The 24,643-nt window shown below is 25.8% G+C and overlaps 1 protein-coding gene across 1 annotated transcript in view; it reads right to left on the reverse strand.

Annotated features, from left to right (window-relative positions):
- Positions 1 to 444: 444 nt before the first annotated feature.
- LOC107451191 (RRP12-like protein) overlaps positions 445 to 24,643 on the reverse strand; it is a 43,022-nt gene continuing 18,823 nt past the window's right edge. The window contains exons 20-35 of the mRNA XM_043051660.2: positions 22,731 to 22,798; positions 22,544 to 22,637; positions 20,241 to 20,399; positions 20,047 to 20,127; positions 18,173 to 18,281; positions 14,705 to 14,812; positions 13,852 to 14,009; positions 12,324 to 12,415; positions 12,091 to 12,240; positions 6,854 to 7,017; positions 6,614 to 6,721; positions 5,276 to 5,331; positions 3,708 to 3,771; positions 2,429 to 2,505; positions 719 to 798; positions 445 to 619 (exon numbers count right to left, since the gene is read on the reverse strand). Coding sequence (XP_042907594.1) covers positions 508 to 619; positions 719 to 798; positions 2,429 to 2,505; positions 3,708 to 3,771; positions 5,276 to 5,331; positions 6,614 to 6,721; positions 6,854 to 7,017; positions 12,091 to 12,240; positions 12,324 to 12,415; positions 13,852 to 14,009; positions 14,705 to 14,812; positions 18,173 to 18,281; positions 20,047 to 20,127; positions 20,241 to 20,399; positions 22,544 to 22,637; positions 22,731 to 22,798 — 1,680 coding nt within the window. The 3' untranslated portion in view covers positions 445 to 507. The remainder of the gene's footprint in view (positions 620 to 718; positions 799 to 2,428; positions 2,506 to 3,707; positions 3,772 to 5,275; positions 5,332 to 6,613; positions 6,722 to 6,853; positions 7,018 to 12,090; positions 12,241 to 12,323; positions 12,416 to 13,851; positions 14,010 to 14,704; positions 14,813 to 18,172; positions 18,282 to 20,046; positions 20,128 to 20,240; positions 20,400 to 22,543; positions 22,638 to 22,730; positions 22,799 to 24,643) is intronic.

Here is a 24,643-nt window from a genome sequence, read left to right on the forward strand (position 1 = left end):
ATAAGAAAAAGGTGTATTTTAACACTAAAAAATAAAAACTATTGATACTTTTTTGCGTAGAAAAGGAAATAATATGTAACTATAATAAAAACACTTAAAAAAATATTTCATTGTGCTTTTCTGATCATTTTTGCAGGTAATCACTGAAATGACCTGCTTTTGTTGCATCCCCAACCAAAATGGATAATTTAAGATACTGTACATTGAGGATTCAGAGTTCTAATTCTTTTATGAAGTTTTCAAGAACAGTCAATGTTATGCAATTTTTTAAGATTTTTAAATCTCCTATAAGGAAAACAGAATAAATTTAATTTATATTTTTTTCAATCATTGAATAATAAAAAAATTATAATTTTTGGATCTTAAAACGATTTATTTAAAAGTTAGCATTTATGCTAAATTAAATCTAAAAAAAGATCTGGTTCTCAAAAAGTAATTCAGTGATTAACTATCCACAATAATTTATTAACTCAACAAAAGTTATATACACATGATTAATTAACAAAATCAATTCTTCTTCTTCTTAGATACTCTGGCTTTTCTCTTTAGACCAATAACAGCTCCTTTCTTGGCACCTTTTACAATGCTCTGATATTGTCCTTTTAGTTTTACTTTTTTCCTACAAAACATTCAAATAAATTAATGACAGACAAACCAATAAATCAAAATTAATTTAAATAGACAAATATAATATTAGAATGCAATTAATTAACAATACCTCTTATTTAAAGCTTGCCTGTTGAACGGAACATATGCATAAGGTTCCAGTTTACCTTTTTTAACATCGCCACCAGCTTTCTAAAAAGATTTATAAGACAATCCTTAGTTCTATTAAATATGAATACATTTTTGTTGTTAAAAGAAATCTTTTAGCCACGTATTTAGTTCTAAATAATAAAGCCTTTTTAATTTTGCACCATATATTTTAATGAATATTGATTTTATTCTCAATTTGAATGTTTACTACAATGATATTTTTAAATACAGTAATAAAAGTACAGTACAGTGATAGTAGAAGTACAGTAATATAAATGAATATCCAGTGGCAGAGTTTCTTCAGGCTTTCTGCAACTAACATCTCTAGTACTAACATCTTTTAACAAGATATTTTTATTAGTAATAAATATATATGTTATATGTTACTAATTAATAATAACAGAAGCAATGTGACTTTAAAAAAAAAAGATTTACATTTTTTTTATCAACCTATAAAAGAATGAATATCCTAATACTATGGGCAATATTCTCACATTTTTTAGGGGAAATAAAACAACATTTATTTGCATTTAATTTTGTAAGTGGTCATTACATTAATTTTAAAAACATTAAAAATCATGAAATCCATGGTAGTTAGGGAAAAAAAGATCAATGACAAAACCAAACAAATTGGGATCATAAAAAAGGGTTACTTAAATGCGTATTTTGAGATTCAGGTGTAATATACATTGTACTAAAAATATCAGATTTTAAAAACTACATGGAAATGCATAGCAATAATTGCCAAAAATAAATTGAAAAAATCAATAGAATCATTGCACTAGAAAGTAAATACACTAATGTGCAATTCGAATTTCCCATATTGTATGAAATATATCAGGATCCTTAAAAAATATGCGAAAGTCAATAGCAATAACTGCTGAAAAAACAATGAAAAAGTATTGGATTTACGATACTAACAGCGTAAATTAAATGCATGAAAAAGTAATTATTTAAAATAGCAATTCAAATTTCATGTGACGCAAGAATTTAAAATGAAAAACTTTAGAAATTTAACTATTAAGAAATAAGTAGCAACAATTGCCTAAATTTCCAATAAGCCATGGAATCATCAGATTAAAAAAGAATAGCTAATCATTGCATTAGAAAGTAAATACATTAATGTGCGATTCGAATTTTCTATATTGTATGAAAAATATCAGGACCTTTAAAATTTATTTGAAAGTCAAAAGCAATAACTGCTGAAAAAACTACAAAAAGCTATTGGATCTACGACACTAATGGCGTAAATTAAGCGTGCTAAAAAGTTATTATTTAAAAGCGCAATTCAAATTTCATGTGTTGAAGAATTTAATTTGAAAAACGGTAGAAATTTAATAACCATGATGAAATAAGTAGCAATAATTGCCTTAAATTCAAATAAACCATGGAATCATTAGATTAAAAAGAAGTTTAATAATCAAATGTGCCATTTGAAATTCGTTTGGCATTAAAAAAAAAAATTTGAATTTAAAATGCCAACAGAAAATTTGCAGCAATAAATGCCAAAAAAAATATTAAACATAAATTGTAACTGATGAAGTTAAGACTTAAATCCTAATTTTCACAAGCGTAATTTAATATCATATTAAAACATTAATGTATTCATGCAAAAATAGCTAGAGACAATATTTATCATTGTATTAGAATAATATTATTCAAAAAAACTTACTTTTGCTTTAAATTCCTCACCAAAACGTTTCTTTTTAGATTTTGGTTCAAGTGTACGATGAATTCCTCTTTTCACTCCTAGAAATTTAAATAAAACTTTAAATTGACGTGTCAAATGATATTAGATGCTGGATAAAATGTGGATTCAAATGTCATCATAAAATATTCTAAAATTGAAGAATTCCAAATTCTTTAGATGAGGGTTAAGAGCATTTTTTGTGGGACTTAGTAAATAAAAATAAAGGAGAATCCATTGCAGAGTGGGATCCAAATGACAACACTGCTAACGTTAATGGATCCTTAGTAGCTTTGTGATCTGTTTGAAGCTTTTAAATTTATATTTACTTATTATTTAGAAATAATACAATCAGGAACATGCAAGTGTACCTTGGACATCGCAGTAATCAAATGAAATCTTATAGAATCATGCTCACTTAATTTTATACCTATTAAGTAATTTTCATCTATTTTATTTGTTTTATCTCAAGGTACATGGATACGTTTAATAATCTTAATTTTTGTGTTTTTTTCCATAATTTTGAAATTTTAACCAAAAGAATAAAATATTATTTTCATAATTAATGTTAAATTCTTTTCAATAATTATTCATTTTGAGTAGTTTGCATAATTAAAATAGTTTTGAAACTGATATTTAATGCAGTATTGCATTGTACTTAACAAAACTTCAGATTTTTTTTAAAAAATTTCTTCTAAATAATTATTAAATTTATTTATTATTGTATTTTAACAGACCAACGCCCGATGGCTGAGCGGTAGCGCTTCGCATTGTTGTGCCACAGGTCCCTGGTTCCATCTTTGGGCCGAGCAAGGTTGACTCAGCCTTTTATCCCTTCAGTGGGTTGATAAAATGAGTACCAAGCATGCTTGGGAGCTAAACACTGGGGGTTCCTCGCTGGGCTGACCACATAATCGGAACATCTGCTCTTGCACCTCAGAGCCCAAAGGTCAAGAAAACTGAAATGGGCACAGTAGACCTTGGCCATCACTGGTTGTGGCGCCACTGAGTTTAGTTCATTTAAATAGACCATAGTATAACAATATGCATGCTTGTTCTTACTTTAGGCACAAAGTAACATTTGAAATATTTATATTCTTTTACTTCGTTAAAACCTGAGGTCCATACATGTATACCTAAAATTATTAGCCTCTTGGCAATATAATTCATATTTGGTTTATACTTGACTTATGGCAGTAAATTAGAAATTTGAAACTGTATATATATATTGTTAAAACAAACTCGAACACTTAAACTGTATTACCTTCTGTTTTAGATTTAGACAAATCCTGTTCATCATCACTATCTTCAAATTTTCTTTTACTATTCTAAAGAGAAAAAGAAAACACAAAAGATAAAGTGCTGCATCATAATATATGGTGATACAGAATTTATTATCAGAAAAATATCCAAATTTTCATTTTAATTTAGAGAAAAACATTTTTTTTTCTTTTTTTTAAATTTTTTTACTACAGCTTTTCATTCACTTTACCACAGATTTAACCATTTTTTTAAGGGAATAAAACTTTCTTAAAACAAAAAAGATTATGCAAAGTAGTGTATTAAAAGAGTAAAATTATTGATACAGCCAGCCATGACATATCTTACTATAGATGAAGAATGTAAATTGTATTGCAAACACAATTTTAATCACAAAAGCTTAACCGATAAAATAGTTATATTTAAGATCATTTGATACAAGAAATACTTTATCTTCATGAGACCAAATTCAGTTTTAGGTAAATATTTATTTCTACTAACTACACCAGAGTAGATAGTTAAAAATTATTTATTATAATAAATTTTAAAGGTATTTACTTGGCTATAACATTGGCTACTTCCTACAATCTATTTTGACATTTATTCTTTTTTAGATTTGTTATAGAATTTTACCTTTCTTTTGACCAAATAAATGCCAGATTTCCTGACTTTCCTGAATCACTATTTTTTTTTTTTTTTGCAGTGTATGCAAATTTTTATTGATAAAAACAAAGTTTCATAAGAACTTACAACTATGCTATATACTATAATAATATTAAAACTATAAAATATTTAAAGGAGTATAACCATTTTAACATCTGAATTCTAAATCACAATTACATACTTGGCAACTTATAAAAACACTGGCACCAGTCAAACTTTTTGCGAAGAATTTAACGAAGTATAATAAAATAAATTGAAAAGTAACACTACATTACAAATAAATTATTAATACATCATGTGATTGCATGCAATGTTATTAAAGTAAAGAAGCAAATTCTCTTCAATCTGTTTATAAATTTTAGTTATTATGTTTAGTCATTTATAAAATTTCCAGAATTATCCAAAAGCACCTCAATAATTTCAATTTTAGTAACACAATGTTTATCTTAAATTTTATTTCGCACATAAGATCCTTTTTAAATTCAATGTTTAGCAGATAACTAAGACTTACCAAGCTTTAAATTCTTAGAAACAAAAATAACTTTGTCACAAAAGTTAAGAGTAGAAATTCATTATTTGTTGAAACTTCTATTGTTTTATCATATTTATAGCCAATATTTAACTAATAAATTTGTGCACTAAAAATCATTAACTAAAAATAATATCATAATGATGCTATTTAAAAAAAAATACTACATGCAAAAAAAGTGTTTCATTAAAAGTCTTTAAAATCAGCAGCATATTAAGAAGCTAGAGCTAAATTTAAAGATTCTGCAGTGGCTTTTTTTATCTTAATAGAAAAAGAAGATCTGGATTTCAGAAGATCTGGGTTTGAAATGTTTGATTATACATTATAAGCGATACATTATAATTGCAGAAGATAGAAACGAGCAAAATCATTATGCTTACCTTAACTAATTTTTCAAATGATGGAGCATCTTTTTCTTTTTTCTCTTCTGTAAGAGCTAAAAAATAAATAAATATATATATTATAATAAATGCAAAGATTGCTTACTCATCTAACACATCAGGATAAAATTTACAGAAATATTATTTGAACCAGAAAGATAAACTTTCTAGTGTATAAATATATTTACACACGAAAATTATAACTTCACATAAATTATTTCTTACTACAATGGAATATCTAAAGTTCATGTTGTCAGAAATCTATTAAACTGATGTTCTAAAAAATAATTATCCAGAACATGCAAGATTTGTTAGTATGCATGCATAAGTCAAATAATTTTTGCTTATTTACAAGCCACATTACGTTGTCAGTTAGTACTTCACAAAATCTCTGTCCCACATTGACCCTGCTGCTTTAAGCACTATGACATTAAAACTTAGTTTTTCCTCACTCTTTACTAGAATATCACACAATTTTTTTCATACTAAGTATGGAGAGAAAAATTTTAACAATGTTAAATAATAAACAAAAGTACAAATGTTAAATAATGATATTGCAAATTGTTTAATTTTTCTTTGCATTAAGTTGCCATACAGATAAGTTTTATTTAGTTTTTACACTACGAATAAAAATATTGTAAAATTTAAGGGGGTAAATAATTTTGTTAGCAATGTTTCCAAGATTTCGAGAATTACATTTTTTATTTACCGTATCATTTTAATTTTTACTTTTTGTGATCATGTTCAAGTGAGTTGAAAGTCATAAACATTTTATTGGTAAATACTGTTGTGAATATTTTTATAATCTGTGAAATTTACTTGTAAAACTAAGGAGTATTCTGATAAGTTTCTTATCAGTGAAGTTTATATGTCGCATTTAAAACTACAGAAAAAATATTTTTTTACTCAATTTTCAAGTTGAGGATAAAAGAATATTTTAAAAACGTTAAGATGAAAGTGAAGTCTTAAAGAATGATAAAATTAAAATTTTGTAATGCCTAAATAAAATATAGGTATTTAATATACTTTACATATTTTATGTTACAATTTAAAATAAAATAGTTGACTCATTAGTAAAGTTTATTTTTCTTTGGAAGAACATATTTTAAAAGTTATACCCATGGAATTTAAAATTTTAACTATTTTCCTTATTGATAACAAAAATTAGAAAATCAACGAGAAAATTATTCTCTAAAGAAAATTCCTACCGGGACATTTCTTTAAAGTAATTTATAATGCCAGAAACATTTGAAAACACAAAAAGTCTAACAAAATATAAAACTATATAAATTGATAGTTGATGGATTGACAAGCAACTAAATAGAAATAAAAACTTACTTTTTGATTTTCTATCCACATCTTCTATAATAAGTCTGCCATCATCAGCAATAGGGAAAGATGTCTTTATTTTTTTAGAAGAAGCATCTTCTTTGATAGGCTTTGAAGCTTAAAAAGATTAACAAAATATTTAGAACTAACAGAAAGTTATTCAGAGAAAATTTCATATTAGCAAAAGCAACAAAAATGATATTTAGGTAAATGCTCAATAAAGTTGCGAAATTATAAACAAATTCTTACTGAGTTTTTGACTAGCAGTTGGATCCATAAAATCAACAATATCATCTTCATCTCGCTCTTCCAGATAAGTTCCTTTGTTCTTTTTTCTTTTGGGCTCTTTCACTTTTGGCATCAAATTATAATCTTCAATTTCATCATCAGAGTCCTCTAATATTGCATCAAAACTGAAATACAATATTATAGAAAGAAGAATATATTATTCAGAGTTTATGTGAAAAAACTCTGCTAACCTTTCTCTAACTATTTTAGGGTGATTTTACCAAACTTGTAACTGATTTTTTATTATTAATTTTTCATTATTTGTCCTTTTTTTTCAGTCTTATTCATCTATATAAAATATATATTAAAACACTTTAACTTGATATCGAAGTTGAAAATAAACAATTTAGAAAAATAATTATCTCAAGAATAAACTAAACATAAGTAAAAAGATAGCAGATAGATAGCATATATAATAGATGATTCACACATTTTATTTAATATTTTCTTCTTAATAATTGCAGATGAAAGGTAGCTGTAAAAGTAATTTTTTGTTAAACTGTGGAAAACATTTGCTGTCAATTAGCAGAAATGTCTATAAAGAAATAGTAACACTGTCTATTTTAATATTGAAATATTGAAAACAAAAACAAACATTTTTGTTTTTGATGGCCCAGTATTTTCTAATAAATGATAAGCAATCTTTTGATAAAAACATTTTTTAAGAAACTATTAATTAACTTTTATATAATTTAATAAACATAAACATGTTAAGATGGACAAAAACTAATATGATACTTGTTTATTGATATAAATTGAACAAAAAAATTAACTTCAGGAAATTTTCAGCTTCAGGATTGGTATGATTGTAATTTAAATTATTTAATTCGTATTAAAAAAATTCTTTGATTATAGTCAAAAATATTTTTTAGTAGAATAAATTAACATTTTCTAATTCTTCTTTCATATTCATTTTTTTCAAGTCTCATTTAATTAATAATGAAAGCTCTATCCATAGAAATAATGAGAGGGTAATGTGTGCAAATGATTTATAAAATGCTCTTAAAATATTTAAAAAAAATTTGTTAAAAATTAAAACAAAAATTTAAAAAAGCCTGAAAACAAAATAAGGAAAAGATATAAGCTCATTGTCAGCTCACACAATTATATTTACAAAAAAGAACGCTTTCTAATTAATATAGCCAAAGTAAAATATACCAACACATTCTGTACAACATACAGTACAGAACCCGCTATCCGGAAATCAGAAAACCGGAACGAAATTCGATAAATTTTACGCCATTTTTTTTAAGAAGTTGTTTTTTTCCTCATAAGATTTTAGGATTTTTCTTTCTTTTTTGAAAGATGTTTACCTTATCGTCATTTTGGAAATAATCATCAGTGTATTACTTCATCGTTTTTTTTTTTCTTTTTAAGATTATTTTCAAATATTTCTTCTTTTTTTTTTTAGTTGGGTTTAACACTAAAAAAACGGCTTTTTGTAGCAATTCAGAAAACCAGAAAAATCAGTTATCCGGAATAGCGATGGTCCCGATCGGTTCCCTACTATTATTATGCATGTAAGGGGAGACTCCATTCAGATGTTTTTATCCTATATTAGTCTCATATAACTTAGCGAATCTATTTTTGATGGTCAAATGTTTCGTTTAAGTATATTTTCAATTTTTAATGGTCATACTTCGATTTTTCATTAGTAATCTGTCACATTTTGAAAACAGTTCTATCAGTTTTGTTCAAATTTTGCCGTTTTAAATTGCTTAGTCTTAAAGAATTCGGTGAAAGTTAAATTTACTTTTAAAGTGCTCAAACCTTTGACGTTTTTCTTGTTTAAAATATTTTAACAATATTTTCCAAATTAAGGTTACAGCTAATATTTTATGGATTAAAAATCTGGATTTTTTTTCAAAGGTCTGTTTAATCAGAGAAAGTGAATATTAGTGTCTGATTTTGTAACTTAAAATGTCATCTGTTCTAACTAATTAGGATCATTCAAGGTATCTTTCAATCATTAAGATTGCATGTAAAGCAGATGGAAATCTACCTTTTATATTAAAAGTTAGTTAAATGTTCCGTTTTTTTTTTTTTTTTTTTTGCACTCTACATACATTTCGTTAAAAAGTGCTAATTTTTTGTCAAAAAAGTAACATTTATTATTATTATTTAGGTTAATAGTTCCAGGGTGCGTAGCATTTTTAAAAAGTGCTTAAAGGTGCTTATTTTCGATTTTCGTTTTTTAAAAGCCCTTAAAGGTGCTTTTTTCATAGGGTGTTTTTAAAAGGTGCTTAACTTTCCCTTTTTCTAAATGAGATTTTTCCTTTACTATGTTGGTTTTCCCTTCGAATTATGCAAAACGACACAGTTCATATTGTTCAATTCAATGTTTTTGCAATGAATTCAATCCCAATCTATTTCGGCTTATTGTCAGTCCGTCGCGTATGAAAACACCATTCGTTTTACCCGATTCAAAATTTCATGATTGTCAAAAAATGTGCCAAAAGGTTTTTTTTTTTTGACATGATGGTTAAAGCAAGATAAAACCGTCAATGGTTAAAAACTTTCCAACCCTGCTTAATTAATGATATTTTTTTAAAGTGCTTAACAATATTTTTTGAGTGCTTGAGAAGTGCTTAAAAGGTGCTTATTTTTTGTTGAATAATTTGGGTTATGCACCCTGATTCTTATTTTTATTATTACTAAAATCTTTTATGTATTATGCTTTTATTGGTCAATAATATTTCTAATAGCTGCATGAGGATTGTTCCAAAATTGAAAAGAAAACAAATCACTTTATCTATGATAGGTTACTCCATTCTAATATTAAATAAGTACTTTTGTTTTGAATTAGTTTATATTTAATTGTATTCTAATGTGGCAAATTATTAGAATGTACTGATAATGATTTAAGCATGTAGACACATACTTCATGTTAACATAAAGTTATACAATTATTATTTTTCTTTTTAAATTAGGGCTTGTGAAGAAGGTCAAAAAGAAATTGTAAAATTGCTTCTTGAAAATGGTGCTGATGGCAGAATTCATCCAATAACTAAATATTCTCCTCTGTACATTGCTTGTTACTATGGAAGGAAAGATATCGCTGAAATTATAATCAAAGTAAGAGAAACAATTAATGTTAGTTATATTAAATGATCATTTCTTGATTTTATTCATTATTTTTGGTGCTCAATTTTTTATTTATAAAAGTTTAAATAGTGAAAGTTTTATCTAGAGGATCACAAATGTGTGGGGAATTAAATTTTAGCTGTGACAACCTTCATTTATCAAAAGGTACCTCAAGATAGAATCAAGTCATATCTTATATACTAGTGAATTGGTATTCAATATTTATAGTGGTAGATTCAAATGAACATGTCTTATATACTAAGGAATTGGTATTTAATATTATAGTGGTAGATATATGCCACATTACTCCCCTTCCAGAATTTTATCTATGATAGAATTCGATGAACTGATTCCCCTAGTTGATTCATGCTATTTTTTTTTTCTTCATTTCATTTAGCTCATTGTAGTATATTATTTCTTTTATATCATTTCGCTCATAATTCTTTTCCTGTTTTTATAGCATTTCGTTAATTTTTTCCCTTCATTTTTGTTTATTGACCAGGAGACTTTATTTACCTCACCGGAATTTTTCTTCTTCTTTTTTTTCTTTTTTTGTTTTTTGCTCTTTCTTTGAGCAGTATATTTTAAGCAAATCAACTGTTTAATGTGGATTATCCATCAGTATTGGCATGTCCGCATGTCACCAATGTGGGGATTTAATCTTTAGACTATGTCAACCCTTCATCTATCAAAAGATACCTCAAGTGGATTCAAGTTAACATGTCTTATATACTCAGGAATTGGTATTTAATATTTATAGTGGTAGATATACGCCACAAATGAACTACAATGAATATCAATAATAAACAGTATAATACCAATTATAAAGTAGAAAAATATATTATTCAGCATTATTGAAGTGGAGGGTTGGACATAGGTTTTATGGTCTGGGTCAAATGTCGTTGCAAATCACTTTTTCAAAACTCAAAAAGTTTTAATATTGTGTAAGCTCTTTGAAGAAACAATAGTTAACAATTTGATTCTCAAAATATCAATTCTTATAAAAACTAAGTGGCTCCATACCTTTCTCGCTTCTTACAATCATCTCCATAATTCATTATTGTTTTTCTTCCTTAAAAATTGGTGTTTTTTCACAAGAACAAATTTTTTATAAGCTATACAAACTATAGTTGGTGCAAGCCGGATGCGGAATTCGTATTGACCAGCCATCGCTGGGATTAGAAATTGGCTCACCCTATTGGAAGACGAACGCTCTATCTTCTAAGCCGTCACGGCTCAAATAGGAATATTGAAAACAATTTGCGTTAATGACACAAATGAAAATGGCTCTTTCAGCTTGTTGAATTTTATTCTGTAAACGCATGTCAGCAAGTGGCAAATCAGTTTTAAGATTATTTCCAAATATATATATATTTTTAGTTGGGTTTAACAATTAAAAAAAAAACGGTTTTTTGTAGTGATTCAGATAATTGGAAAAATCAGTTATTCGGAATAGCAATGGTCCCAATTGTTCCGGATAATCGGTTCTCTACTGTACATACATATACATCAACACATATATCAAAGCAAAATATAATATGTGAGGAGCACCAAAAAAATTGAAATGAAAACAAAACATAGTACGCAAAAAATACAAAATTAAACATATCAAACAAAAAAAATAATAATAAAATACATAAATTCAAGGAAAATACAGAATAAAACATAAAATTTAACATATAAAGCGAGAAGCTAATTCAAATGTCTTTCCACTTACCGGCATCTTGCAAAAATGATTTCAAATATTATCGTAACAAGTTTGCCAGATTACAAAATATGAAAATAAAAGCGTAAATAGAAGATAGTGGGATGTATTCTTACTCTAGTACAGAACCACATAGTACAGTACTGCACATTCTTACTCTAGTACAGAACCACATAATTGATAAATCAAATGTATTACTGTTCTTTACTACAGTAAGAATGTGCTATAAAATACATCCCACTATCTTTTATTTATGTTTTTATTTTTTTTAAATTTTAAACATTTCTAGACACATTTTATTTATTAATGATTTTTCTTTTTCTCTGTTGAATTAACTTAAATGTATTTTCTGATTCTATATGTATTTTAAAATGTATATAAGAATAAAAGGAAAGCAAAGTAAACATACTCTTTTGTATTCTGATCAAACATTTCCTCATCAGATTCTGCTCCTGCCCCTTTCAAAGCTTTGTTGCGCTGTCTGCGAACTTCTAATTTTCTAATGTTTCTTAACTGTTTCTGGGATTTTTCAGAAGCCAATTTAAATATCATTTCATATCTAGAGAAGTAAAAAGAAAATTTTAATATGACGAAAAATTAAAAATAAAAAAAGAAATATGGAATAAAAATAGAAAAAATTACCCAAATTTTCGAACAAATCTTGTAAGTAATTCTTTAGCTGTAAACCTGAAGTGTCTTTGTTGATCATCAGCAATATTAGTCAAACCTTTCACCTACAAATATAAAATAATTTTCAAAAAACTAGTTAATCAAATCAGTTTCAAAAATTTAAGAATAAAGCATAATCTAACCTTCCTTTACTTAATAAAAAAATTCAAAAAGTTTCACAAATTGATATGTTTACAAAAGCAATAGGTATAAATGTGTTTCCTAATCTGGGTGATGATAATGGGGCACAATTCGAAAACGGTGTTTAGGTTTTACCTCATCTCTCAGTCTCTATTCTGGCTGGGCAAACATCCAATATTATAAACAACTTAAGTCTGCCATGTTAGCAGATCTGATTTTATTGCATTTTACAGTTATTCTTCTTAAAATCTATGATTACAATTTTAGAGAACATTTTAGTTTTGTAGTATTAGGAGCACAAGAATTTTAGATAAGTTAAGTGAGAGATAGCATAGTTAAAAAGCATAGAAACACTGCTATAAAATAATACGCACTACTGATTATTAGCTTAAAGTTATGCTCTTTAGGCCTAAAATTATTAAAATATTTGTTTAATGAATAGTATCCAGAATTGAAGTTTTCTTACTATTTTAATGCCAGGCAGAAAATATTAAAAATAACAACACAAATATATTTTCATTAAACAATGTCACAAAATGCTTAGTTATTTTTACTTAATGTAAAGAGAAAGAGAGAGAGAGAAAAAAAAAACTTGGTCACTTTTAAGGAAACTAAATACTTTAAATTATAATAGTGTAGTAATAATAGGTTAGTTGAAGTTCATTTTACAACTAACCTATTACTAAGTTATAAAAAAAATTTATAGCTGAACTTTTCAAGTTCTGGAATTTATATTAACCTAATTTAACTTAGATACTTCATGCCTAACTGCATTGTGATTACTTTAAATGAATTTTTTATAAAACAGAAAATAATAAATGTAAACAAAACAGTATGTGTAGAATGAATAAAGTTATTGCTTTAAAATTTAAAAAGAAAAATTATTCATAAAATTTACTATTAATTTTTAAAACAGCAATTGAATTGGATTTATTTGCTTATTTTTACAATTAAATATATATAACTTCATAAAAATTAAGAATCTAGCTTACCAAAATTTCCACATGTTGTGCTAATATCATTGTATCCACTTTACTAACTATGATTTTTAAGACAGATAATACAGAATCTAACACTTCACGACATGATATTTTAAGCAACNTAACCTTATTTAGCTTAGATACTTCATGCCTAACTGCATTGAGATTACTTTAAATGAATTTTTTATTAAAACAGAAAATAATAAATGTAAACAAAACAGTATCTGTAGAATGAATAAAGTTATTGCTTTAAAACTTAAAAAGAAAAATTATTCATAAAATTTACTATTAATTTTTAAAACAGCAATTGAATTGGATTTATATGCTTATTTTTACAACTAAATATATATAACTTCATAAAAATTAAGACTCTAGCTTACCAAAATTTCCACATGTTGTGCTAATATCATTGTATCCACTTTACTAACTATGATTTTTAAGACAGATAATACAGAATCTAACACTTCACGACATGATATTTTAAGCAACTCACACAAATTTTCAATCAAAAGGTGGACCAAATTTAACTCCATATCAGCTAGAATATAAAAAAAAACATACATATTCCAATATATTAATTAAATAAAAATGCACCATTTGTTCATAAAGTTCTTGATTTGCACATAATTGTGCTGAACTACCTATTCATTCATAATTTTTAAATCAATAACAGTTTGTCTAAACAATTTCTGATATTTTTAAAATGTTAACATTTTTTTCAGAAAATCAAAAGGAAAACAAAGAATGGCTATTAATATGTTTTCATAAAATATTATATTATAAAAAAGTAAAAGCTCGATTTAATGAGTCTAGGATATTACAAAAAACATTATATAGTGACAAATTTCCAAATCAACATCTCAGTGCTAATATTAAAGATACAAAAAATTTTAATTTATAACTGTTAAAAATACTAGTCTTTTGAAATTACAAATATTTTTTGAGGAATTAAATTTTTCTGCAATTTAAGTGAGCAACATTAGATAAAAAATGTAAATGTAAATATGTCTATTTTATTTTTTAATCATTTTATTGCAATTTTAACATTAAATATATGCCAAAGTATGTAAAATAATAAATATGTAAAATAACATTCAACATAAAATATAAAACAAGCTTTCTACAATCTCAATATAATCTGCTATTAGAATTGTATATAAAATTGCTTACTTTTATTGAATATAAAATAGTTCTCATGCAAAAATAAGAAGTATAAAAGAATTCTCCACAAACCCATAAATTCATAAATGATATTGCCAATAGAAAGTATTGTGGCACTCATCATATGAGGATCTCCTCTTAAGCCAGCCAGAAGAAGAGCCAAATATTGTTTTAAACCCTCTAAAAAATAAAAGTTTCAATCTAAATAATGAAACATTAAAAACTAATTATGTAAAAGCAGTATAATAATGGTATGCATCTTTAGATAGACCATAATTATATATTAATCTGCATAAGAAAATAAAAATTAATTAAGGAATATTTTAAAAAATTAATAATTATGCTACTATTTATAACAGCATTAAGCTATAAAGCAATATATGTTTCACACAAAATGTTACAAGATTATCAAAAACTTTGCACAACATTTTTTTTCACGCTTTTAAACTTATCTTAACAGCAATCAAACCCAAGAAAACATAACGCTCTTCCTGTAAAAAAGTAAAAGTTAAATTAAACATGCATTAGGAAATGCTTTTTTTTTTTTTTTGACAAAAGCCAGAAACAGATTGAGCTAGTGGAACAGCAATTACAATTAATTTAACTGACACCTGATACAACAAAAAAAATTTATAAAAACATTAATTTCAGTATTCAATAAACACTTATTATCGAATCATTAACAGCATTTAAAAGTTCTTATTTATAATACAAATTATTTGAAGAAAAAAAGTAAATTATATTTTGCTTAATTACAAAAAAATATCAAATGTTATGTTTTCGAATGAATAAATTATGTAGAAAATGTAACGCGCATACACTTAAAAAAAATAAAAAAAATATTTTGATCATCTGAAATAACTGGGATTTTTTCATACAAACTAGGTGTACCACCATAATTCTTCACATTTTACTAATCACACATTCAATTCCAACACACTTTTTTAATGTTTAATGGTAACAAACTTCACTATCAAAATTTTGACAGCATTTAATGTTTGCTAAATGTTTATATATATATAATGTATATCCTTAAGTATAAGTCAATCCATACTTTTGATTATAAGATAACGTACTTCTGATATGACAGGTGTAAAAGTCGACCACTAAAAATCGATATAGAAAAAATTCTAAAATTAAAAAATACAAAAAAATTTATTAAGTCTAAAAAACTTTTTCGAGTGAAAAGTATTTTATACTGCTCTCTCTGGATATTATATATTTTCCCTCAAATAACTACATTGCTATCATTGTTCATAATGTATCGATCTACTTCATAATGTAGATTGATATAAACTAAGACTGAAATCAAATTAAGAATAATTCAATTATAACTTTTTATTTTTCAGCAAAAAGCACATGTTCTGGGAATAGGTAACATTGGCATTTAATGGATTTTAAATAAAGAGAGAAAAGCAGAAAACTTAGCCCATCTTATACCATCTAACTGACTGATATTGGAAGGCAAACAACTTATTTTTGAACGAAATATTTTATAAAGTAATAGCAAATTAATCAATTAATTTTGAAGAATTTTACTTAATTCTCAAAGCGTTTAAGGTTATCAGCAAGAAAAAACTTGAGTAAGTAGTATTTTGTGAAAATCTATAACTCAGAAATTTAATGTAACAAAATGTGATCTTAATCTATTACTATTCATTTATTCTATTCATACTACTCATTTACAGGCAATTTCTAACATTAATACAAAAGAAAAAATTAAAAAAAATTTGCTCAAAAATAATAAAAAAATTATACAAATACTTTAACAGCCAATTCTCATTCAATGTAAGAAATTGATCATGCCTTTGTACATAAGTATTTAAATAATTGATTTTTTCCAAATAAAAAAAAGTTTAGTTAGAATTGCATGTCACAAAATAATAATAATAAAATGAATTAACCAGAAGATAGATACATCAAAAAGGCAATAACGCAGAACTTATTGTGAAACTTATACCTGCTCTAACATGGTTAGCAAAGGGGTCACCAGTTTATACATTTGTTGTCACTCAATTGTTTATGACCATCCGAGTAGCAAGGACAAGCTTTTTCTAGAAGGTTCTTTAGAGCTTTAGTGCAAGCCTCTTCAGCTTACCAATTATTCCCAAATGGTGTTCTTTCATAAGTTTTCAAGTGTAGGAACAAAAACAGAAGTTTGATGGTGCCAATTCAGGATTATAAGGTAGGTGGGAAATTATTGGGACTCTTAAATCACCTAAAAGTGAATCAAAACAAAGACAGTTGTCATGGCGAACCAAGAGTCAGAGCTGAAGAATTCCCTACACAACCCTCAAAAAATTCATTGGTGCCCGCCCCCAGGAAGAATCAATGTCCATTGTCAAGTCAGTCTATATCAACTACAAAATTATCATCAAAGGCTATTTTTACCATAAAAAATCTTTAAATCTTTATGGCAATCCATTGAGTGCTACATGTAGTTCAGCATAGGATACAAATATAAGCTTCATGAAAATGCCTCTTCTTACTGCCTCGATTGTATCCCTAGATTAACATGTGTTAGATGCCTGCCCCCTGTACTGATTCTGACTGGTCCAGGTAGGATAAAAAGAGTCTAAGATTCACTTTAAATTCATTAATATTACTTTCCAAGTGCACTATGTATTATATTGCAGGTAACTCTGAGCCAAGAAACTGGGAAAAACGTATGAACAAAAAATCTTTAAATGAAAATAGTGTAATTACTCGAGCCCAGATTTTGATGACCAAAATCCCTACTAATGCCCTTAAAAACGTCAAAAAATATCCTTAAAATGAAAAGAAAAAAACTTGTAATTAAACAAATACGAAAAAACGTTTGTTTACTGTAATTTCATATAGCCTACAATTGTGTCAAAAAATTTAATTAAGAGATAATGAGAGGTACTTTTCATTAGATTTTGAAATTAATATTAACAAAAAAAAGATTAAAAAAGAAAAGAAAACTGCTTTGGCTGAGGTACACTGTTGAAGAACCAAACTCTGAAACAAAGTTAAAATATGCATTTTTTAAACACACAATACTTCTGAATCATCTACAAATCAACTGAAGCCTTCTAAGTTATTTTCAAATAGAACAATCTATGGGAGTTACAAATGAGTGAAAGCTTCAAAAATTTGGTAGTGCTTCTAAAAATCTCAAAAAAAGCCATCAAGTTTTTTAAAAAAATTCCCTAAAATAAAAAATATATCCACCCTTCAAAAAAAAAGTCCTAAAAATCTTTTTAAATATATATATATATACCCGACCAGCTTAAATGTACAAAAATGCATAAGCATTTATAAAAAATAAAAGTCATCAAAATCTGAGCTTTAGTAATTACTCTCAAATAATGGATGGAAAAATACAGTGAATGAATTTTAGGAATGAATTTCTTAAAATTTAAAGAGGTTTTTTCTTCATAACTTATCAAACAATTACAAGAAAGTAATTTTTCTTTTAAAGTCATTAAGCTCGATTCTAATGCTGTAAAACATAATCATAATATAACTATTCAATTAAAGAATAATTTTAAAAAATAAAAAATTTTAAGTTATTACCTTTCATATCATCAGGATTTATTTTTTTAAAGTAATGACCAATTGCAACTAACAAGCTATATGCTGCAATTCTTGCTTTTTGAGATTTTACTTTTGTAGATAAAACAGCCTATAATTAATAAACAATATATTGTAACATTATTACCTTAAAATCAAAATAAGAATTCATAAATATATTTTTAGAAAAAACACATACACTAAGCATTTTTTTTCTATAATGAATTAAAAACATTATTTAAAAAAATGGTATCCCAGTAAAATTTCAAATTAACTTATAAAATAATTTAAAAAAATCTTCTTTCTTCCCTAAATTTATATGGAGAATTCTACATAAATAAATAGGTCTTAATTGTGTAAAATATTGTATTACCAAATAGCAAGGTTTTAATGTTTTCAGATAATAAAAAAAAGTCACATCTGAGTTTTTAAAAATGGATAATAATAAATTTTAAAAAAATATTCTAATTTAAATTTTTCAAAAAAACAAAACAAAAAAACTTTTAAAAAAATTAGCACACAGTTACTTAAGAGCCTAAGCAAATGATATTTTTTTATACTGAATAGAGATGAGAGGTCATTAAACATTATCTTGCACCTACTCAATTCTTTTCTAAATCAGCATCACATGCACTTTGTTGGTTTAGCATAATGATAAATAATAAAGGATATAAAAATGCACTGAACAACATACATGTGAAAGAAATAATTAATATAGTATCAACAAAAAGATCAAAAATAGCAATTACTATCTAAAAGTATAACAAATTTAAATGTAAGTGTTTGTTTATTATATTTTAAAGTTTATTCCTGTGAAATTTATAAAAATCATTTTAGAACAAATAATAAAATAAAAAGCTGATATTTCTGTGAAATTTAAAACCATTGTGAAAAACAAATAACAAAATAAAAATCATAAAACCTTTAAGTTCAAACTATGGTTTACATTAGTTAAAAGAACAAAATTAAATGTTCAAGGATATTACCTAGTAAGATAAATTACAATAATAAGCTAGCATTGTGCTTTTAACAAAAGTTAAAAGGAATATATTATTTTTGAAACAATAGAAAACTGCTGTGGATAGAAAACTAAAACATTTCCTTTATATGCTCCCTAATTTAAGATCTTGCTTACTTTTATTAGTTCAGATTTTAAAAAAATCGTTTATTAAAAAAAAAGAAGAAAAAAAGAAAGAAATCAGTTGCCGACTGGTAATTAATGGATTGGTAAGATTTCATTACAAATTGTAAGTCTTGCTTCTTTACTATCTATGTCACAACAAAAATTGATGCAAAGAAATATCTGGAAGTGAATGGATGAAAAGAAAGATTGCAATCTGAAACATCAATATTAATAATAAGTCTCAAAATTAGATTACTTTTATTTACTAACATTACCAAACATTCCTTAGTTAAAATGTGGTCTTGTGCTGAAAATACTATCAAAAATTTACATTTTAAAGTTTACAAGATATAGTTAATAAACATTTAAAAGAGTGCAAAACGGCTATTAAAGCCATACTTTAATGGACAATGCCTAGCATTTTCCTGTAAAAACATGAAAGTTTTTTTCCCTCTAAATTGACATATAATTTAAGCATTGTTTTTGATAAGTTCATATCATTCAAAAGTAACTTCTCAATAACTAACAGATTATCACAAATAATATATTTTTTAACTAAAATTAAAGCATTGCAATATTAATTTAGATACAGAACAAAATTTTTCAGATATTATATTTATTTAACCACTTTTTTTTCTGGACATATGGATATTAGGAAACAAGCTGACTTTATATTTTCAACAGGTTTCTTAACTAGAACATAAACACTCAGGAAATAATTATAGATTTTAAATATTTTTAAGAATCAACTTACCTCAGGAATTATTTCTTTGATACACTCCACTTCGATTATAGTAAATTGTGAAACCATGCATTGAAGACAAATTAAACGTAACTAAAAATTTAAAACAAAACAATTTTATTAAAAACAAATTATATATTTTATATTTTTCAGAAGGTATGCCTCAAAGAACATAACAAAAGTTAATTATGATAAATGTGACTTACAGCTTTTGTTGCTGGTGGCAAAGTTGTAATAGGTTCACTTAGGACTAAACGTAGGTCATCTCTAGAAGCCTTCATAAAATTTAAGCAGGGTTCAGAGTTGCAGCTACAAATTTCTTTTATAACTCCAAATGCCTTCTTTTGTACAGTATGATTTGAATGCTAAAGTACAATTTTTAAAAAAAATTCAAGATTCAAAAACAAAGTAGCAGATAAATATTTCATAGAAAAATTATTAGGGAACCCATAAATGCAAACAATTTATTTATGCAACAAAACAGAAATATGAACATAATGAAAGTGATTTTTTTTTTCAATTAAGAAATTACAGAACTTTAAATTAAATTAATAAACCAACATTATATGATGATTCTACCAAACATACTTTAAATTTAGTGTTTAACATGCAAAATGGCTTTAAAGAAGGGTTGAAAACATTTTTAAAATTGACTTATTATGAAACAAGGTTGTTTTTATACCAAGGTTGTTATGGTTGCACTTTAAATGTTAATTATTGAAAATCTGCTTTTGTGAAGTAAGAAAATAAGATCTTATGCAGAATTCATCATAGAATAGAATTAAGACTCATTCATTATTTGGATTTAAATATGGGGGGAAATAAAATCATCATACTCCAGATCATACAAAATGAAAATAAGTTGTCATACAAAGAAGGCTATTTTGCGATTAATTGGAAACTAAGTAACAGTTCTGTTATCGAAAGTTTCTTTGTTTTGTGCACTTTTGTGACATACACGCTGGCAAAAATCATCTGATGATTTCTTGGTTGAATTGATTATATCCATAAAACAGACCCACAAATCTTGCATTTCAAGATCTAACTCAAAATTTTCTTTCACTGAATCCTATGTTCATAATCAACTAGATCAGTTTTATATACAGTACAGACTTGATCGATTATATTTAATGGGATCATTCATTGGAAACGATCGACACTGGAAAACGTTGAATGTGGGTCAACATAAAAATTCATTTATGACTTAAAAATCAATGAAAAGTAATAAAGAGGCAATGGGCTTGAAAATTAATAAATATATTATTAAAAAATTTCATTGAAAAAATTATGTAAATAATAAATGACTACATTTGCTTACTTAACAATGACTACATTTGTTTACTTAAAATATTTGAAAAATTTTGGTTTGAATACTCTTTCTTTCTCGGTAAAAGAAAAAAAAAATTTATAAAAATAAATAAATAAACAAAACAAAAAATTGACATTTGTAACAGATTGTTGTTTATTTCCTGTATGCTCACGTAAATACAGAATGATGCTCATTACTTCTTAGCCATTGAAGACTTCAGCATCTGGTTGCAGTTTCATTTTACAATCTTCATCAGCATAACTTTACTACTCCAGCTATTGCAACTCTTTTTTGAACCAAAAGCGGGACAACATTCATCAACTAATAGTTTCAACATTTTCATCAACTATTGCATGAAGATCAAATGTGTTGTTTAAGACATTTTTCTTAAACTTTAACAAAACCTTATTTTCTTCTTCATCATTAGCATTAATAGTTAGCTTTTCACCTCAAAATAATTTAACTTTGATATTTTCAAACGTCGGTAGAACTTCTAAGCAATATGGGTAGGAATTTGCTAATTTCTAAACAGGTATTATTAACATTATAAAAATAGCCTTTGTAACATGTTGGTTCTAGGCATACTGTATTAGTAAATATTGAATAGTAGAACATAAACTAAGGTTTTATCCAGATCAAAGCTTTGGATTATTGTGGACCTCTAATGAGCTCATAACTTTTACTCCAAGTGAACAACTTTCAGTATACAATTTCGGGCATTGTAATAAACTTGGCGGATCCTTTTTAATATTTTCCATAATTGACTCTTAATTAATGATAGCATCATTGCAAGTAATTATACTTTAATAAAAATTAGGAGTGGTATAATTCTTACTTATTACCGGCAGTTATATTAATTACTAATGAATAAAACATTGTCCCTTTGTTCATTTTTAAACAAAAGGTTTTTATTTTGAGTTATTTTATGTAAAAATTTTCCTATTTACAAAATTTTAAAAAATGGGGAAAAAATTTATTAATATTATAACATTAGAAATTTAATACATTTTATAACATTAGAAATTTTTGTAAAGCAAAAATATGTATAAGAGAGTTTTCATATTCTTTATTTACAAAAATAGAGTTATTCTAATTTTTCAAAGGATCTAAAGCAAAAGAGTAATGCTTTTGTGTTTGGTAGAAATTAAGAATCTATAAGAATAAAATATACATATTAATAATTTAAATAAAACCTTTTACCTTTAATAATGGTTTACAGAATTCATACAATTTTTCTATGAGAGTTTCGTCAATATAAGGAAGAAGAGCCTTAGTAATATCAATTAAAGTGGTCCTAAATTTTAAAATAAAACAAATTAAAATTCCTGAAGTGTATACAGTTTCAAAAAAAAGAAAGAAACAGAGAGAGAATTAAAGATAAACATACTGCTTGAAAACATCATCGTTAATTGTAGACAGTTTTTCCAATGCTTTAGTAAAAAATGAAATGCAAGCCTAAAAATTAAAAAGAGTGAATTAATCCACACAAAGCAATTATTAAAATGAATTGCTAAGTTTATTTTTCACATTAAATTTTAAAAACCATAACAAATTTTAAGATAAATAACACTTCTTAAAAATTATATATNCAACACGCAAATATGAAAAGCTATGTTTGATATTAAAATCGTGTGAATAAGAATCGAGATATTGGCAGACTCCAGGCTTGGGACCTCTAAATGGCTTGTCAGAAACAGCGTCGTTTGAACTACAAAAATCGGATCTATCTGGAGGGCGGGTAAAAAATTCGGAAAATCTTATCTGCTGCGAGTAAAAGGGGAGAAAATAGCTAAAATAAGTAAAAATGAGAAAGGATTGGTAGCTATGTAGTTTGAATCTTCTGTTTCTCTTTGAAAATGGGTGAATTTTCTGAAAAAGCGGAATACTTATAAAAAAAGTGAAATTTTTAGAAAAATCTGAATTTTTGATAAAAAAAAGCTGAAATTCAAGAGATAAAAATGAAAAAAGCGGAAATCAGCTAAAAAGCGGAAATATCTCATCCCTGTTTATGATTTAAAACATATGATTAAATATGAAAATTAGAAATAACTTGAATAAAATCTGTCAGTGGTAAGATTAGAATTAGTTTGAATAAAATTGCTAAGTCTGCTTTTAACATTAAATGTCAAAACAAATTGTGAGATAAATAAAACTTTTCAAAAAAATGACTTTTTTTTGTTTTTGAAACCTCTGGTACTTCTGCCAAAGAACAAATTTGTGCTCTCGCACAATTATTTAACTCATTAAAAAAAGATGATTTAAAACAGAAAATGAAAAATGATTAAATGTGAAAATTAAAAGTAACTCAAATTAAAATCTGTGACTGTGGTTAGATTATATATAGTTTGAATCAAATTCCTAAGTCTGCTTTTCACATAAGATTTTAAAAAATCAACCAAATTGTAAGATTTATTGATAAGGATTTGCCTAAGTGTGAGATTTAAAATTTGTTTTAGAAACATCAGCTTATATTTATATGAATTTTTTACACCAAATTAATTTACAAATATTTGAGAAATCAGAAATGTGTTTTATACTAATTCTTTATAAACTTATATTTTATTTATTGTTCAGAAACATATTTCAGTTAATTTAAAACCATAATTTACATTTATAAATTGTAACAATACAGCTCATATAAAATCTTAACATTTCACTTACCTTACATGAAAGGATACCTGCTGTTTGTAACAAAGCAAGACTTTCTTTCGAGGGAAGAATTTTAGAAACTAGTTATAAAATGTTGTTAAGGAATAATTAAATTTCAAATTAATACTAACTTATAAGTTAGTTATGCTTCAGGCAGCTAATGATGAAAAAATTGCTAGCCTCTTACAAAAAAAAAATGCTTTTTAAAAACTGTTACTAAAAATGGAAATTTCACAAAGCATTTCACAAAGTATTAATAATGATAATCATATGTTATCAAAATACATATTGCAAACACTGATCAAAATCATATGGGACCAGTTTTCAGCTTTTTAAAGTAGCAATTTCTTAATTTCTCAAATTTAAGAAAAATTCACAAGAATTGCAGTTAATGTAAGTAACTAGCTCCATGAGTTATCTTTTAGAAAAAAATATTAAAAGCACTTGATAGTTTTTAGTTTTAACTTAGGTATTCAAAGTCTACAAGCGCTACATAAAACTGCCACACTTTTTTAAAAAAGCAGAACAGATTTAACATACTCAAAACAAGAATCATTTTTTCAACATGCTCCTTTCTTGAAATGAATAGTCAGACTTTAAGGATCAGATTAAAGTATATTTTATTAAGACAATGAAGTTCATGTTTCCGAA

The sequence above is a fragment of the Parasteatoda tepidariorum genome, chromosome 9 (assembly GCF_043381705.1).
Source record: "Parasteatoda tepidariorum isolate YZ-2023 chromosome 9, CAS_Ptep_4.0, whole genome shotgun sequence".
NCBI lineage: Eukaryota > Metazoa > Arthropoda > Arachnida > Araneae > Theridiidae > Parasteatoda > Parasteatoda tepidariorum.